Source organism: Apodemus sylvaticus, chromosome 1 (genome assembly GCF_947179515.1).
Source record: "Apodemus sylvaticus chromosome 1, mApoSyl1.1, whole genome shotgun sequence".
NCBI classification, from domain to species: Eukaryota; Metazoa; Chordata; class Mammalia; order Rodentia; family Muridae; genus Apodemus; species Apodemus sylvaticus.
Window position 1 is genome coordinate 52,084,672 of NC_067472.1, and position 17,832 is coordinate 52,102,503.

General features: G+C 41.9%; 1 protein-coding gene across 1 annotated transcript; it reads left to right on the forward strand.

Annotated features, from left to right (window-relative positions):
- Window positions 1-1,525: 1,525 nt before the first annotated feature.
- On the forward strand, window positions 1,526-16,244 carry Ms4a1 (membrane spanning 4-domains A1). The gene is made up of 7 exons (XM_052189725.1): window positions 1,526-1,688; window positions 7,618-7,791; window positions 8,237-8,356; window positions 9,820-9,879; window positions 12,007-12,243; window positions 13,166-13,267; window positions 14,551-16,244. The coding sequence occupies exons 2-7, from the start codon at window positions 7,633-7,635 to the stop codon at window positions 14,767-14,769; spliced, it is 897 nt and encodes a 298-aa protein (XP_052045685.1). The 5' UTR covers window positions 1,526-1,688; window positions 7,618-7,632; the 3' UTR covers window positions 14,770-16,244.
- The last annotated feature ends 1,588 nt before the right edge of the window (window positions 16,245-17,832 follow it).

Sequence of the window (17,832 nt, forward strand, 5' to 3'; positions counted from 1 at the left end):
AGACTCTCAGGACTCAAAGGGAAGGACCTTAGATGAAATGCCGTACAGTGGGGAGAGGGAACTTGTAGAGCCCACCTCCAGTAGAAAAACAGGGCATCAAGCCAAGGGATGGGGCTGCCATCCCACAGTCAAAAATTCTGACCCAGAATTGTTCCAGTCTAAAAGAACTGCAGGGACAAAAATGGAGAAGCAATTGAGGGAAAGGAGGTCCAGTGACTGGCCCAAATTAGGATTCATCTCAAGGGGAGGCTCCAAGGCCTGACACGATTACTGATGCTATAGTGTGCTTGCAGACAGGAGCCTAGCATGGCTGCCCTCTGAGAGGCCCAACAGCTGACTGAGATAGAAGCAGGTACTTACACCCAACCAGTAGACTGAAGTCGGGGCTCCTGGGGTTGAACTAGGGAAAGGCTGGAAGAAGCGGAGGAGGGGGTTGACCTCATAGGAAGACCAGCAGTCTCAACTAACCTGGACCTCTAAGAGCTCTCCACCAGTAAGAGCTCTCCTGAGCCACCAACCAGGCGACATACACTAGCTAGTCTAAGGCCCCTGACACATATACAGCTGAGACTGCCTGGTCTGGCCTCAGTGAGAGAAGACTTCACTCACCTAACCCTCCAGAGACTCGAGGCCCCAGGGAGTGGGCAGGCCTGGAGGGGTTGGGGGGAACATATTCTTGGAGACGGGGGGGGGGGGGAGAGAAGAGGAATAAAATGTTGAACTGTGGGGGAGGGTGGACAGGGAGGAGGTAATGACTATTAAAAAATAATAAAACAAAAAAACAACTTTAAACCAAAAAAAAAAAAAAAAAAATAAGTGTAACATGAGGTTGTGTATGGCAAAGAGGAAAAGGCTTAAGAAAAATTTAGTATTTGCCTCTCAAATGTTTATAGACTTTCCCCATGTCACCAACTTTGACTTCACTACTTGCTCCAACACTGAAGTTAGCCATTACAGATCTAAGAAATACTGCAGAGAGGGAAGCAGGAAGGAAGAGGATAGGCTCGTGTGTAGAAGTGCTGCCTCGGTTCACAGCACCCAAGATGGGGGCTGAGTCTTGCCTCATGCTTCTGGGTGCATGTTTTACAGAGACAAATTAGATTTCAGGCCATTTCTGCTAAATCTGATGTAAGATTTGCATGGCCCTCTAGAGCTTTGAGTATGAGCAAATGACGGTACTGTTTAAAAACCAACAAGCCCCACACTCCCAAGTGTACCTGATCGGGGGCTCGGAATCTTTGCATGGGTGCCCCACCACCACCTACTCAGCCCCAAAAGTGAAGCGTGAAGGTCAGGTCAGTCCCTGGCAGCCATCTCTGGAGAATTTCTAGGCCTCTTCCAGCCCTTGGGGACCCACCATCCACACCTGCTTACAGGGCGGGGGCGCAGAAGTTCTTCTAATTAAGGTAGCATGAAGCACACCAGGCAGTCCCCAGGGTAATTTTTAAGAAGTGAAACCTCCTGGCAAGGCAGAAACTTTTTTGTATATCCTTTATATCAAAGCAAAGTGATTGGAGCAAATCTCAAGGTAGCAGAAGCTGCTAATTTCCTGTCACCTGGTGTCAAAGGTACCCCTCCTGACCTGGTGTGTCTCACTCATCTTCAAGTACTTGAGATAGAAGAGGCCAGCTGATCTCAGCCGTGAGCGGCTAATTTGGCCCTTGAGCCTTGAAGCCTTGGAGACCCAGGTAAGGACTGAGTCTGCTCTGTTTTAGTGAGTCTTATAAAAAGAAAGGCCGGATGAAAAGAGGAGTGGTTTTAGGGACTAGAGAGCCAGCTTTCAATCTGGGCTGTCCCTGGTGAGACTTTCAAATGGCAGCATGATTTAAAGTGTGGTAACTTCAAGGCTGGATGGGCCACCCCCTCCTAACTCGTCCCCCTCTCAAAAATGACTCTGGGCAATGGGTGGTGTGTGGATTCTAACATGGAGATAAGATCTCTAGAATGTTGTATTCAACCTGGGGCTCTACTACATAGAAGCTGCATAATCTTGGGTGAGTTACTGAACTTGTCCATGCCTCAGTTTTCCCATCCATAAAATGGGAACAATAGCAAGGTCCTCTGCATCATGAATATTAAACCTAGGATACTGAATCTTTTTAAGACAGCCTGAGACTCTGAATGATCTTTCCCTCAGACTCTGCTCCACTCACTGTCTCTGTATCTCCTTCTGTGGGTATTTTGTTCCCCTTCTAAGAAGAACCAGAGTATCCATACTTTGTTCTTCCTTCTTCTCGGGCATCATTTGACATGTGAATTGTGTCTTGGGTATTCCAAGCTTCTGGGCTAATATGCACTTATCAGTGAGTGCATATCATGTATGTTCTTTTGTGATTGGGTTACCTCACTCAGGATGATATTTTCCAGTTCCATCCATTTGCCTAAGAATTTCATGAATTCATTGTTTTTAATAGCTGAGTAGTATTCCATTGTGTAAATATACCACATTTTCTGTATTGATTCCTCAACTGAGGAACATCTGGGTTCTTTCCAGCTTCTGGCTATTATAAATAGGGCTGCTATGAACATAATGGAGCATGTGTCCTTATTAGATGCTGGAGAATCCTCTGGGTATATGCCCAGGAGTGATATAACAGGGTCCGCCAGTACTATTATGCCAAACTGATTTCCAGAGTGATTGTACCAGCTTGCAATCCCACCAGCAGTGGAGGAATATTCCTCCTTCTTCACATAGGGATCCATCCCATATACAGTTACAAAACCCAGATGCTACTGTAGCTGCCCACAAGTGCTTGCTGACCGGAGCCAGCTATAGCTGTCACCTGGGACACTCTGCTAGTGCATGACAAATACAGAGGGGAACACTCTCAGCCAGCCATTGAACTGAGCACAGGGTCCTCAATGTGGGAGCGAGAGAAAGGACCCAAGGAGCTGAAGGGGTTTGCAGCGCCATTGGAGGAACAACAATATGAGCCACCCAGTACTGCCAGAGATCCCAGGGACAAAACCATCAACCAAAGAGTACACATGGAGTTACCCATGACTCCAGACGCATAGGCAGCAGAGGATGGTCTTGTTGGACATCAAAGGGAGGAGAGGCCTTTGGTCCTAGAAAGATTTGATGCCACCGTGTAGAGGAATACCATGACAGGGATGTGGGAGAGGGTTGACTGGGGAACAGGGGAAGAGTTGAGGAACAGGAGGAGGGGAGATGTTTTATGGGATTTGGGGGGGTGGGAACCAGGAAAGGGGACAACATTTGAAATGTAAATAAAGAATATATCTAGTAAAAAAGAAAAAAAAAAAGAAAAAAAGATTGCCTGAGACCAAATTAGAAAACAATCCTGGCTACAAGACTCAAACCCTCATTCTTCTTGCTTCAGCTGAGTTTGTTTCCAAAATTAAAACTTCAGTGTAAGCGCCATCATGGATAGTGTTATGGCTTACTGTCTAGCATTTCCAACATGGCAGTGGAATCCTAAGCACAAACCCTGTTTTCTGTCTACAATCTAAGAAGCCAAGGGTGAGAGAGGGTGCCGAAGACAAGGGGTAGAAGGATTGACTTTAACCATGTGCTAATGCACTCCTGGAACTAAGCAGTAAAATAAGTGTGTATGTAGGGGCAAGTGGGTGAAGAGAAAGACAGACAGACAGACAGACAGACAGACAGACAGACTTTCCCTGTTTTCCTTATAATGGTTTTGTTTCTCCGATGGTCAGGTGAAGTGGAGGTTATCACCTTGTGAACAGAAAGCATCCTGAGCATTTACCTGCCAAAGGAGAGTGCTGAGCACAATGGTCTGTTTAAGACTGAGTTCACAGCATCACAGGAGGCAGGTTCACCATATCATCCTGCACAGTTCCCTTGCTGGACTGACAGGGTGTTTCAAGAGTCACATAAAAGTAGTTGTAGAAAATAATAAACACAAACAGCTGCTGACTCTGAAGTAGTTCTTAGCCTCAGTCAAGGAAGAGCCTGAGGTAACACGATGGTCCTTATGTGGAGGTTGGCAGAACGTGGAGAGAGATGGGGAGGACTAGCCCAAAGCTTTTGCAGATTCAGCAAAGAAGGCAGGAGTCATGTCCAAACATGACTGCTGAGGACACAGGCTACAGCACAACCTTTGTACAGACAAGTTTTGGTTGAGTGGCAGAGTCTAGTTGGAGAGAATCAGGGACTGTGTGAGAGGAGGAAGCTGGGGGAAAGGTAGAAAGCAAAAACTGAAAAAGCTGAAGTGAAGAAAGGGGAAACGGGGTGGTAATGGGGACATCACTTTATTTTAAAATGAGAGTTTGGGGACTAGGAAGCAAGGTGGCATAATAAGGGACAGTAGCAGTAATTATTCCTTGAATACTTATTATCATATCAACCCCAGGACAACTACACTTATCCTATTTTTAGAGAGATCACAAATGTGGACAGCTCTTCCTACTATACACTGCCACACAAGGGTGAGAGCAGGTCCCAGGAAGGAGGATCTGGAAAGAGGAAACATCTGGTGAAAGGAAAGGGACTAAAAGAGTTAAAAAAGAATGTAAAATTCACCTGCAGCCATAGCATGGTGCAGGGAGAACAAATGCAAAGCTATTTTGAGTGGCAAAGGGGGAAGTTGAGGTTGGGGAGCTTCAAGTGTCTCAGAAGATGATGGAATTATTGGACCTAAGAGTCATTATTTAAGCTAAGATACTTTGAGAGCTTCAGGGGACAGAGGAAAAAAAATGGTTGTGCTTTTAGGAGTCAGAGGGTTTGTGGGAGCTGCAGTGGGTAATAAGATGGAATGGTGTGGGAGCAAATTAAGTCATCATTTCAGTAACAGTATTGATTTTCATATTTGCAAAAATAAAGCCCATATTGTCATATTTGACCAATGTGATCTGTAACCCTTCCAATTTACCAAACAATCTTTGTTGTGAGCTGGAGTCTTTTGAAGCAATTTTATATGATTTTTTTAATAAGGCAATGATGCAAAAACCTACATTTGTGGGAGTATATGAACCAGCTCTAGCTTCTGTTGCCATTAAATGTAAGTTTATTGTCCCAACCTGCTGTGCCCTCATGTGTGTGAGAAAGAGAAGGAGAAGAGGGAGATCATTAGTGTAAGATGGCATATGAAGGTAATTATTTTGACTACAAAATACTATTTTGTAGTAATAGTTATTCAACATTTTGTAGATATACAGTTATTCCAAAAATATTCTTCTAACAGGATGTTCTTCTCTCCATACTATTACTGTCAATAGGCCATACAGACACCCCCCACCAGACTTTGCCAAAATAAAAGGTTTATCTCAGTCACAACACAGACCCAAGACTTAATGAGCAGCTGATAACTCAGGTGGAATTATAATAGTAGTCCAATCATTTCCTTCACCCTGAATAATTAATGACCTTGCATAAGTCACCATCACTAAAATTAGTTCGTTCCCTATAATGGAGTGAAATGACTTCTATCTCATTCCGCAGTTGCCAAAAGATTTTGGGAAAATAACTTATGGGAACTTCTATTGGCACATCTACTGAAAGGTGATGCAATGCCTCCTGGGAGGTAGAAGAAAAACTGGAACTAGCACAACTAATAACCCTGGGATGCAGTTCATGCTCCAGCAAATAACTGTGGTCATACAATCTAGCCTGGGGATCCACAGAGGGAGGTATAAGGTCTTTGCAAAAGGATGCCCCGTGTCCAGAAGAAGGATCCATATTTGTGATGTGAACAAACTAGTTTCTGAGATTTTTCTAGTTCTAAACCAGAATTCATTTGCAAACTCCTTGGTGGGCTATGTAATTTTTTTTTTTTTTTTTTTGTGGTTAGTGGTCTCGTGTGATGAAGCAAATTCCCCTGGGCCAAGTGACAGCTGCTAATTTAGAACAGGAGGGAAATAAAGTAAGAAATGCTTCCCTGAAGCTATTGGCGCACACAGGTCACATTCTGGGTTGCTTTAAGTCATTCAGAGTGTGCATATTTCGAAGGGAAAGGAAGAGAAACAGAATTGTTGCCCACAGTGTCAGAGCAGTGAGTCTGAACTTCAGTTGACAAGTTAGGGCTTCTTTTCAGATCATTAGTAATTATATAACTTCAAGTGAGTTACCTAACCTGTCTATCCTTGCCCCCTCCTCTGCAAAAGAGAGGAGGGATTTCTTTGTACTGATAAAATAGGGTGACCTGTAAGAGATTCACCTGCCCAGCCCTCCATGTCTTTAGTAAGATTCAGCAACCTGGGTAGACAGTCTTAATTCCACAGCTTACAATTAGCCAGATGTGTGACCCTACAGAGGGATATCCAGGGTGCAGAAAATAGCAACGGCATTCAAATATGTGTTTGACATAACCAATGGATGGATACTCCCAACACAAGACACATGAAGAAGGCTAAACAGCCTTAACCTGTCAGAGCTGGAAGGACTGTGGCTCATTGTCTCATCACTTCAGAAGCAGTGCATGGTCACTAGCAGATGGTACTCGCTACCATCTTCCCCGTGCTAGGCACATATGGCCACTCACTTCTGATAATTCTATGGGAAGGACACTGTTCTCATTTTATAGATGCATAAAGTAAAAAACTACAGCTTATAAGTGTATAACAAGAATTTCAACAAAGCAGCTAATATTTATTCAGATGTGGGTGCTTTGCATAAATCTAGCATCCCTTTGATGTTTATTAAGAAGCTGTAACATGTGAGCATTGTTTTAGATACTGGTCAAGAAGCAACAACATCGTTTGTTTCTATCAAGAGAGAACTGCAAGAAACTTGCATATAAGGTAATTTACCACAGTAATAACTGAAATGAGGTGACTAGAACAGGATGTGTTGTGGCAGGCAGGGGTCATGCATACACAAGAGCGTGTGTGATAGGTGGAGAGTTTCAGAGAAGGCCTCTGGAGATAGCTGGTGTTTAAACTACACCTGGGTGAAAAAAAACCTGACAACATGAACCATGATCATCTACCTCCTGTAACAAGCTGTGAGACAAGGATTATTACTATTTTCAGTCTAGATCTGAAGAACTAGAGGCCCAGGGAACTTGACCAACACCTCAGAGTAATTAGAATTAGTTTAAAACCAGGCAGTCTGACTCACATGTGATATCAGAGAACATTCTTGAAGCAACATCCCTCCTGAATTTAAGGACAGTCCCAGCCATAATCAGGAATGGCATCTCTGGGACACTACACTGTTCTTCTGAACATATGAGCAAGCCAATAAAAATAATGCTTTGGAATATTAAGTCATAAGAACAGCCAAGGAGGGACCAGCTAGACAAATGCATAGAGCAGAGATGAAGCTTAGTGGTGTTTTCTTAACAAACACAAGGCCTAAGGGCTCAAGCCCCAGCAGAGAAAAATACATATGGACATACATTCATGGTATGCTATGTTCTAAGAGTATAGCTCACTGGTAGAGTAATTGACTACATCATGATTTCTTGAACATTAACATGTGTCCAAACATGATTATCATTCTAACTCAGATTCCTGAGCACATGTTCCCTTACCTGAGATAGCCCCTCCAGATCCTTTCCTATAGCATAGTAGTAGACCTTGCCTTACACCTGAATCTTCTAAGAAGAGGACATGTAGAAGTATTAAATGGTGTCAGAAGGTAAGATTGCCAAGACTTTGTCTTTGGTCTCACCTTACTATCTTATTTTTCAGGAGTTTGAAAACAGAATGACAACACCCAGAAACTCAGCAAGTGGACCTTTCCCAACAGAGCCTACAAAAGGCCCCCTTGCCATGCAGCCTGCTCAAAAAGTGAACCTCAGAAGGACATCTTCACTGGTGGGCCCCACACAAAGCTTCTTCATGAGGGAATCGAAGGCTTTGGGGGTAAGACTGTTTTCCTCCACTCCACACTCTGGAGATACTCTGGCCTGCAGACATTGATGCTTCAGGCTGTACATGGAATTCAGTCTGCCTTGCACAGGCAGGTCTAAGTGACTGTGTTCTTCATGTTTCTCACAGTGGGTGATGCCAGAGGGCACCAGGTAGCACCTGGATCACTGCAGAATGATCTTGCATCATCTCTTGGTTTGGAGGACCAGGCTGGTCCATTACTCAGATTCCAGACATATCGGTTCCTTGTAAATGCCCTGTGTGGTGGGAGAGAGAGATCTGGAAAGAAAAAAAAAAGAAGGAGGCAAAATTCTTGGCAGTGCGACCACTCCTTTTAGGACCTTTGCATGCTTTCCACTGGGGTCTCAGGTCTCCCATGTTGCCTTTGCCCCCGACCAGTGAGTTCAGTTCACTACCAGTGCCTTTCTTCTCTCCCCAGGCTGTCCAAATCATGAATGGCCTCTTCCATATTTCCCTGGGGGGACTGCTGATGATCCCCACGGGGGTCTTTGCACCCATCTGTTTGAGCGTATGGTACCCTCTGTGGGGAGGCATTTTGGTAAGTTGCAATAAACAGAAACAACTTTTGAGATGTTGAAGGAGGGGGAAAAGTCAAAAAGATATAGGTTGTCTCTGTGTTGAGGAAGTAATATGGGCAGGAAGAATCCTCTAAGGTTGGCATAGTTAAGTAGGAAGGGTAGACTAGACTACAAGGCTCCTGTGGGTGAGGGTGGCCGTGCTCCGTGTGGATCCACAGAAAGGAGCTCTGCCAGCTGTTCTCAGGGAAGACTGGACAAAGCAGGATCTCTGCATAGCACAAGGTGTAAGACGCTGGATATTTGGCACTTTGGAAGGAAAAGAGAAATGGAAACATCCTAAGTCCTCCCCTGTCCTTACGAGTTTGTTAATTACTAAGGCACCTGATTAAATTATTTTTATCTCAAACAATCCTTTGTACTTATGAGTTCAGCCCCACTCTTTGGGCTACTTAACGTATATGTTTTCCAGCCTTATAATTCTGTGGGTGACATGAGACTAGGTAGTGTTTATTTTGCTAGGACACTTTTCATGACCTTGTCCCTCTAAGAGTAAGTCCAGAATTGAAGCTTCAATGAACCAAGGTAGATTGGTCATAAGACTTTACTGCACTTTATTTCTTGAGCTTTAGAAAAGAAAACTGAGAAATAATTACTATTGCTTCTTGTAGCAACCAGCAATGTGGTGAAGTGTAGCATATTCAAGTCCTGCCTTCTGCATGATCACTCAGTGGCATCAAGGCTATTAGGCACTATAACCCCTACATGAACATTCTCACTGATTACAATGAGAGAGATGGGCTAGAAAGATGGCTCAATGGTTAACACCAGCTCCCCTTCCAGAGGACCCAGATTTAATCCCCAGCACTGACATGGCAGCGCACATCCACCTACAATGCCAGTTCCAGAGGAATTCAACACTTTTCTTCTGGCCTCCTTGGCCAGGCATGCGCTTAGTGCACAAACGTGCAGACAAAACAGCCACACACATAAAAAAACTAGAGACAAAGTCTAATTGTAGCCTGTGTAGATAAGGAATAAGTCATGTTCTTGGAGATGATTTCTTATGTTTCGATTTCGTGGTATGGGCCCAGAGAGTTCTCACTGACAAGGAAAAGTGTGAATTCTGTCTCTCTTTTCTTATTCTATTCCTAGCTAATGTCTCAAAGGTTGAACAGCATAGACTGCATGTATAAACCTAAATAACAAAGAAATATAGCTGCCAAGAAATAATTTAATGTGATAAAAATTTAATGCATAGTTTAATGAAAGACACACACAACAAAAAATAGATAGATAGATAGAGATAGATGATAGATAGATAGATGATAGATGATAGATAGATAGATGATAGATACTTAGATACATAGATACATAGATACATAGATAGATGGTTCCTTCCCAACCAGGTATCAGTGAATAACAGTCACCCTTTCTGCCTCTCCCCTTCTGCCCTCCCCCTTTCTGTCCACCTCTCTCTTTGCAGTACATTATTTCAGGATCACTCCTGGCAGCCGCAGCAGAGAAAACCTCCAGGAAGAGTTTGGCAAGTAATCATATGTCCTTTCCCACACATGAGACACACAGCCACTTTCTCAGTAGAAAACAAGCCCAGGGACCCTGAAAAGAGCTTAGCGGTCACAGGCTCTTCTCTGAGCAGCGGATCCTATATCATTCTGGTTGTGATGTGATTTTCTTCAAGAGAAACTCAAACATAGCACTGCCTTAAGTCTGTCCATGGTGAGGGAATCAAAGGCAGGGTCAGAAGACCGCACTTAATACTTTCTCAATGCTAAGTTCCCTGTGGAAATGACAGACCTGGCACATTTTGAAAGAATGTTATTTAGGAAATGATACTCCATTTAGGAAAATGGTCCATATGCTTGAGTTGGGTTCCAGCCTAATTGTAGCCTTACAATTAGACTCAGAACCCCAAGGGAGTGCAGGAGTGCCCTGGAGTCTCCACCCCCACCCCATCCCACCCCCACCCTCACCCCATGAACAGAAGTGCTAGTCTTGACACAGAAAATCAATATAAGGATGAGATGTGGCACTTTGTGCGATAGTGTAGCCATAAGGCCTACAGTTGATCATCCATAAAGATTTATTTATATCCTCTTAAAATAAGTAACCTACAGAATTCCTAAATCTGGGTGGGTGACCAGAGATCACCACCAAATTTCTCTCTAGAAAATCCTCTAACAATACTTATACTCACTAAGTGCAAGTCACTTTGAGTTGATAAAGAACTGAGTAGATTGAGATGGTTCTTATTTATAAATTATCTGAAAAAAATCAATTTAGGGGAATTTACAAATATGAAATCTAGCCCAAACTACAAAATTGCCATCAATAAGTCACAGCCAGGAGTGAACTATGTTAGTGAAACACATCCAGAATGCCTCACCATAGGGCATGTGAGGTACCAAGCTTTTATCACCCACACAGGTTAGAGCAGTCACAGCCATGTTCTCTAGACTGTGCTACCAGGACAAATTTGCCCTGATGGATGACATCAGAAGGGACCAGAGGTGTTATTGTTATGGCTGATACATTTTATTCGATGGTTGCCTTAGTCAGGGTTTCTATTGCTGTGACAAAGTTCTATGACCAAAAATCAAGTTGGGGAGGAAAAGATTTATTCAGCTTATACTTCTACATTGCTGTTCATCACCAAAGGAAGTCAGGATAGGAACTCAAACAGGGCAGAGACCTGGAGGTGGGAGCTGATACAGAGGCCATGGAGGAACGCAGCGTACTGTCTTGCTTCACATGGCTTGCTCAGCCTGCTTTTTATAAAACCCAGGACCACCAGTCCAGGGATGGCATCACCCACAATGGCCTGGGCGCCTGCCTTTGAATCACTAATTAAGAAAGTGCCTTATAGCCAGATCTTTTTGTTGTTGTTGTTTTTGTTTTTGTTTTTTTATTTATACATTTTTTATTTACATTTCAAATGATTTCCCTTTTTCTGGGTCCCCACTCCCTGTAAGTCCCATAAGCCCTCTTCCCTCCCCCTGTTCCTCCATCTACCCCTTCCCACTTCCCTGTTCTGGAATTCCCCTATACTCTTGCACTGAGTCTTTCCAGAACCAGGGGCCACTCCTCCATTCTTTTTGGACATCATTTAATATGTGGATTATAGCCAGATCTTATGGAGGCATTTTCTCAATCAAAGTTCCCTCCTTTCTGATAACTCTAGTTTGCATGTGGAGTTAACACAAGATTAGTCAAAACAATTATGCAAGCCTAGAAGGTTCTGTCTATATCTACTTCAATGAGATTTAGCCATGCTGCAAAAGCTTTCTTATCCCTCTGCCCACTGTGGTATTATGTAAAAGGTAATGATCCAGGTACCACTAATCCTCACTTGCTCATTAAGTGTTTACGGCATGTCTGGGAAGTGGTGGCAGATACAAAATGTGGGTAAAGGATAACCAGAATTTTGGTTTCATAAATTGAATGGATGGTGATGGCTTAAGACAAGGAGACTGGAAAAGTGCGGGAGGAGGCTAAACGGGGCAGCAAAGAGGATAAAATCCATAGAAAGACCTGAAACAGAACTCAGGGGCGGTGTCTTCATGCTTCAGGGGAATCGGCTGAAATCCCATATCCTGTTTTAAGTTTTTCAAACAGAAGTCAAATCTAATGAACAAACCCACCTCTGTTCCAGGTCAAAGCGAAAGTGGTAATGAACTCTCTGAGCCTCTTTGCTGCCATTTCTGGAATAATTCTTTCAATCATGGACATACTTAACATTACAGTTTCTCATTTTTTAAAAATGGAGAGACTGGATCTTATTAAAACTCCCAAGATATATGTTGATATCTACAACTGTGAACCATCTGATTCCTCAGATAAAAACTCCCCATCTACAAAGTACTGTAACAGTGTGCAGTCTGTGTTCTTGGTAAGTATGAAAGCAGTGATTCTTCAGAAATGTGCTATGCTTTATTATGAGCATCAACTTCAGGTCCAGGTGCTCTGTGTCTGCTATTTTTTCTGTATGTGGATTTGGACTAGAACCCTCCTCATACACTGCCTCCATTTCATTAGCTGTAAAATACAGAGAGTGAAACTCTGTATCTCCTTGGGTTGATTTGAGAAACAAATTAGTTGCCATAGGCAATGCACTTAGAACAGTGTCATTTGTATAAGAGATTCTATTTTATCATTCTGAGGAATGCTCTCGTTGTGTAGTCCTGGGTGGTCTAATGCTGTCTGTTCAGCCTAGACTAGCTTCAAATTCACAACAATCCTGCTTCTACTTCCTGAATGCTGGACTTATGGGCACATGCCACCACACCAAGCTTTCTGTGTTCATCATTGTTAATGTCATTGAGGACGTTAACAATTACTATTATTAATAAAAACATGGAAGAAATTCCTAAAATGTTATTGATATATTAGTCATCATTGAATTGTGAATGCAGTGTTTAAGGGTGTTATGGCTGATCTTCCTGACTCCACATCTCCTAGTGCTGGGATTTTATAGGGATGTGCCGATATGCCTAGTTTACATAGTAGGACTGGAACCTAAGACTTCAAGTGTACTAGGGGTGTATCCTACCAGTTGAGCTATGGTACCAGGCCAAGCTGAAAGAATTTACTGTGAGACTCTTTCTTAAAAAGAGTTGATTTTTCAGTTTCCTGGTTCCAACTTACTTTCTTGCACCTGAAGATGTTATCTCACAGCAACCACTCCCCACAGCACCTCAGTTCTCTCACCTAAAAAACTATACAGAATTGTTGCTTGTTGGGTTACAGTCATTTGGCTGTGCACTGTGCACGACCGTCTGCTATTATCTAACCTTTGCATCTGTGCTTTCCAGGCCATTCTGTCGTTGATGCTGATCTCTGCCTTCTTCCAGAAACTTGTGTCAGCCGGCATTGTGGAGAATGAGTGGAAAAGAATGTGTTCCCAACACAAATCTGTAAGTTGGAGTTACCTGTCCACAACCACCTAAACAATTGATCTCTACATAAAAATTGTTTACATATAATATGATCTGGTGAAATTTTGGAACTAGGAGTTTCATTGGGGAAAAAAATGTTTTGTTATTTATTTATTTATTTTTTTTTTTTGGAAACCAAAAAACACCAGTAGTGACAGAAAATATTTTGAAGAGTAACTGCGTGGTTAGACAGATGCTACAGTTCCTTCCCCATGTACGCAAGTGTGCCTGCCAACCATCTTTCCCTCTACTTGACCTCAGACTCCCACTCCCACTTTATCTTACTGTTCTACACAGTGCAGTAATGAGGCAGCAAGGCCAAGGTGACCTATAACAGAAAGCATTTATTTGGGGTTTACTGTTCCAGGGGATTAGTTAGAGTTCTCGGCCATCATGGGGAGGACATGGCACTTAGCCATGGCTCTAGAACAGTTAGAAGTAGCTGAGAGCTTACTTCTGACCGAAACTCAGGAGACAGGGAGAACTAACTAGAAATGGCTTTGACTTTTGAAACCCCAAAGCCTCCCACCAGTGGCACATCTCCTCCCACAAGGCCACACTTCTGATCATTCCCAAACAGTTCTGCCAACTGCAGAACAAGTATTGAAAAATGTAAGCCTATGGTAAACATTCTTATTCACACCTTGATTACATGTCCTCTCCCATCTTAATACATAGGCTAGGATGGTGGAAGGCTGGAGGATGACAAAGTCACTGGTTCTTAGATTTTTTTAGTGTTTCCTTCTCAGCCTTCTCCCTTCACTCATTCTACTTCCAAAACAATAGTATTTTAGAGTCTCCAAAACTGGGAAATGTGACTATTCCAATAGTACCTCTATCACAAACTACCTCAAAGTGACAGACTGTAAGATTTAGCTTAGAACCTAGTAATCATTACTGATTCCTTCATTACAAAGATGGGACGAAGGTGGAATGAGAATCGCTTCCCCGGGTTATAATCACCAAAGGTAGATCAGTTCTAAATCTAGACTCCTCTGTTTTTAACATTTTGTTTTTTCATGTGGTATGATTATTCCTGGCAAAATGGCAAATGCCTGAAGCCCTTAATGGTTTACTCAGACTTGAGATTTAATAGGTAGGTGATTTGATAAGAATTTGAGCATCCATGTAGCCAGTCCTGGAATCTATAGTATAGAGTTAACTAAACAAAAAGCCTGAGAATAAATTGGCAGTTGGACATACATAGATTGTTGGAAGGTATGTCAAGGGTCAAAGTCAACAGGCGTTTGTTTGTGTTCTAGAATGTGGTTCTGCTGTCAGCTGGAGAACAAAAAGAGCAGAAGATTACAATGAAAGAAGAAATCATTGAGCTAAGTGGGGTGTCTTCCCAGCCAAAGAATGAAGAGGAAATTGAAATTATTCCAGTGCAAGAGGAGGAAGAAGAGGAAGCAGAAACAAACTTTCCAGCACCTCCCCAAGAGCAGGAATCCTTGCCAGTGGAAAATGAGATTGCTCCTTAAAGTCTTCTTTTATAAGCTTTATTGTTTATAGAGCTTCCAAGACACATAGTTACCCTTCTCTCTTGTGGCCTTTCACAATCTATTCTCCATATTTCCACAGCTTATCTTTGCATAGAGAAGCCACATCTAGCTCTCCTTCACATTTGGAGAATGCAGTGATTATAAAAGATTGTCTTTGTCCTTGCTTAGGGAGTCTTACATTGGCAAAAATGTTGAAGAATGTAATTCTCATTCACCTTTTCCTTGGATGGGTAGTCTCAGGAGTGGTAATGGGTTTTCCTCATTTCCTCCATCAGCAGTTACAGCAGAGGGAAAAGACACATGATTGTTTCATTCATCTATGAACTCTCTTGACTCGTTCTACACGTTTACTGGAGTCCCTTTTGCATTAGGGATGTTTGAAGGAAATAGTAATAATAATGAGAGAAAATAAGACACCTATATACCTGTGTGGAAGGCACAAAATATGGCATGTTCTTCAAGCTTCTGTATCCCACTTGCGAAGCTGTGAGAGGACTATTCCTAAGCCTGTCTCTGTACAAAAAGCATAGCTTACACATAAGCAAGTCTCTGTGTCTTAACTTTGCCCAACTCCAGTTTCTTGGCTTCTGGTCACATTGTTTATGTATTTGTATTCTGTAGTCAAGAGATGAAAGAATGGTGAGACAGAAATATCATTAATGGGCACCCAGGTCTCAAATCATAAGCAACAGCTATCTGTGCTTACAAGGCGCTTTCCAGATGACAGAATACTTTATGAAATAGTTTCATTTGATCTTTCATGACCATGAAAGAATCCCTATCACTATTTTGCAATTAAGTTGAAAGTAAGAAGCAAGCCAAGGTATTCTATAATAGTTGTGGGGACTTGAGTCAGTCCCAGCTCTTCAAATTCTAGTGATGTTTGAAATAACCAAATAATCTATGCCCATAAGTCTGCATAAGCAATATGAAAGAACATACTCTATAAACAATATGTTGAGTTACGAAGGAGTCAGAATTGGATTTGACACCATATGAATAAAGACACCCATAATCTTACAACATTTGGAAAACTAGTCATGACATTAATATGCAATTAGCTGGTAAGTTATAAGATGCACTATAAATACGTCTTATATGCACTATACTACAAAAAGATATTGCTAAGAAACGGCACAGTTAAAATACCAAATCTCAGGCCACCATACTTTCCCATCCCTGTTCTTGTGCAGGGATCCTAGCACTGTTAGCCTAAGAAGATCTCACCATAACCTATCATTCATACCATGACCAGTCTGCTTCTAAACATGATGGGTATATGAACAATTTAAGTTACATTCCTTGGAATATTTCTATGTTTTTAGAGGCTACTGGTGGGAGAATTTTCCTGTAATTACAAAGAAAATGGAAGTAGAACTTTTTCCCTGTGTGGTCTTCAAAAGAAGTTCTAAGTAAATAAAACTTTGTGTCCATGCCTGTGATAGATAACTCCACCTTAGGTGTTACTTTCTTCTTCATAACATCAAACAATGGGATGCCTTCTGCAGCATAACACTAATCCGTGTTTGAATAGTGACACATCCAGTCATATTGAACTATTCCTACATAGTTGACACATGCTTCCAAGGAAATTATTCATCCAGTAGGTCACTACTAAGTACTGCTCACTCTTGTAAACCACAGCATGATTTTCCATATCCAGCACATGGAAGGTACCCTAAACTAAAGAAGAAATGGCAGTACCTGGAGAAAGTGAGGGGGTGGGAGGGGGAGTGTTGAGCTGAAAAAAATTTAAATGCAGTATTCAATTTGTAAAGTTTCCCCTCTCCGAAATGCATTTCCTTAAGGATTTTACTTTAGACACTGTTAGATTCTCAAATAATTAGTCTTTACCAATTTCTCATGACTATGAGAATTTTAGTGTCTATTTAAAGAGAGTAAAACATTCTTGTGAGCCTCCCCCAAGAATCCTCCCTTATTGTAGAATCAAATTGCATTACCCAATGGCAGACATGTTTATCAAAGCAGAAGGTATTAACTCTAGCTTTAAGTTAGATTTTCCTCTCATTTTTTATTTTTATAAAAGCAATTTTCTAACCGTAGAGAAACAAAAGCTTTAAAAAAATCACTCGCACCCACTGACTAGACACCCACCCCACCAGTGAAGAGACTGATCAGCTCCATGGTTTGAGGACAAGAAATAAGGCAGAAGAATACCAAGCAACGAGGTATGTGGGGGCACAATGCTGCACCCCTTGCGACAGTTCAGAGGCAAAAAGAATCTGCAAAGGTTTGGGTCCCAATAGCCTTCAAGGGCATTTCAAGCTTTTAGCAGCAGATATTTAGAGGGTATTTAAGATCCAAATCACAACATATGATAAGGCATACTGTTAAGAAAGTTATAAAGACAAGACTGAGGCCCGCAACTTCAAAAATGTTAGTGCCTGATTGAAGACAATAAAACTGTGTACAAAGATAATGAGTTGGACTCCAAGAAAGGAATAACCATTTCAACAAATGCTCATGAGACTCATGATAGCTACACAAAATTAAATAAACAGGATGTTTACCTCACATAGGACAAAAAAATCTAACTCAAAATGGATCAGAGGCATGAATGTAAAAGCTGCCATTAAAAAATACCTTAAAGAAAAGTAAAGGCTTAAAATTTGTGATCCTGAATTAGACAACAGTTTCTTAAATATGATAGCAAAAGAATAAGCAACTAACAAAAATTAAAAGGCATCAAAACTTTAAATTTTTGATTTTTAAAGATTTTTTAACTATTTTATTTATGTGCACTTATGTGAGCCTGTGTGTTTATTTGTACCACATGTGTGCTGGAGCAGAGAGAGTCATTGAATCCCCTGGCACTAGAGATAAAAGTGGCTTTTGAACTGCTATGTAGTGCTAGGAACTGAACCCAGGTCCTCTGAAAAAACAGTAAACACTCTTAACCACTGAGCTGTCATCTCCTAGGCTCTAAAAATTTATGACTTAAAGGGCACAAATTTTAAAAGTGTAAACACAACTCACATAAAGGGGAAACATTTACAGATCCTGAATCTGACAAAGGTACTG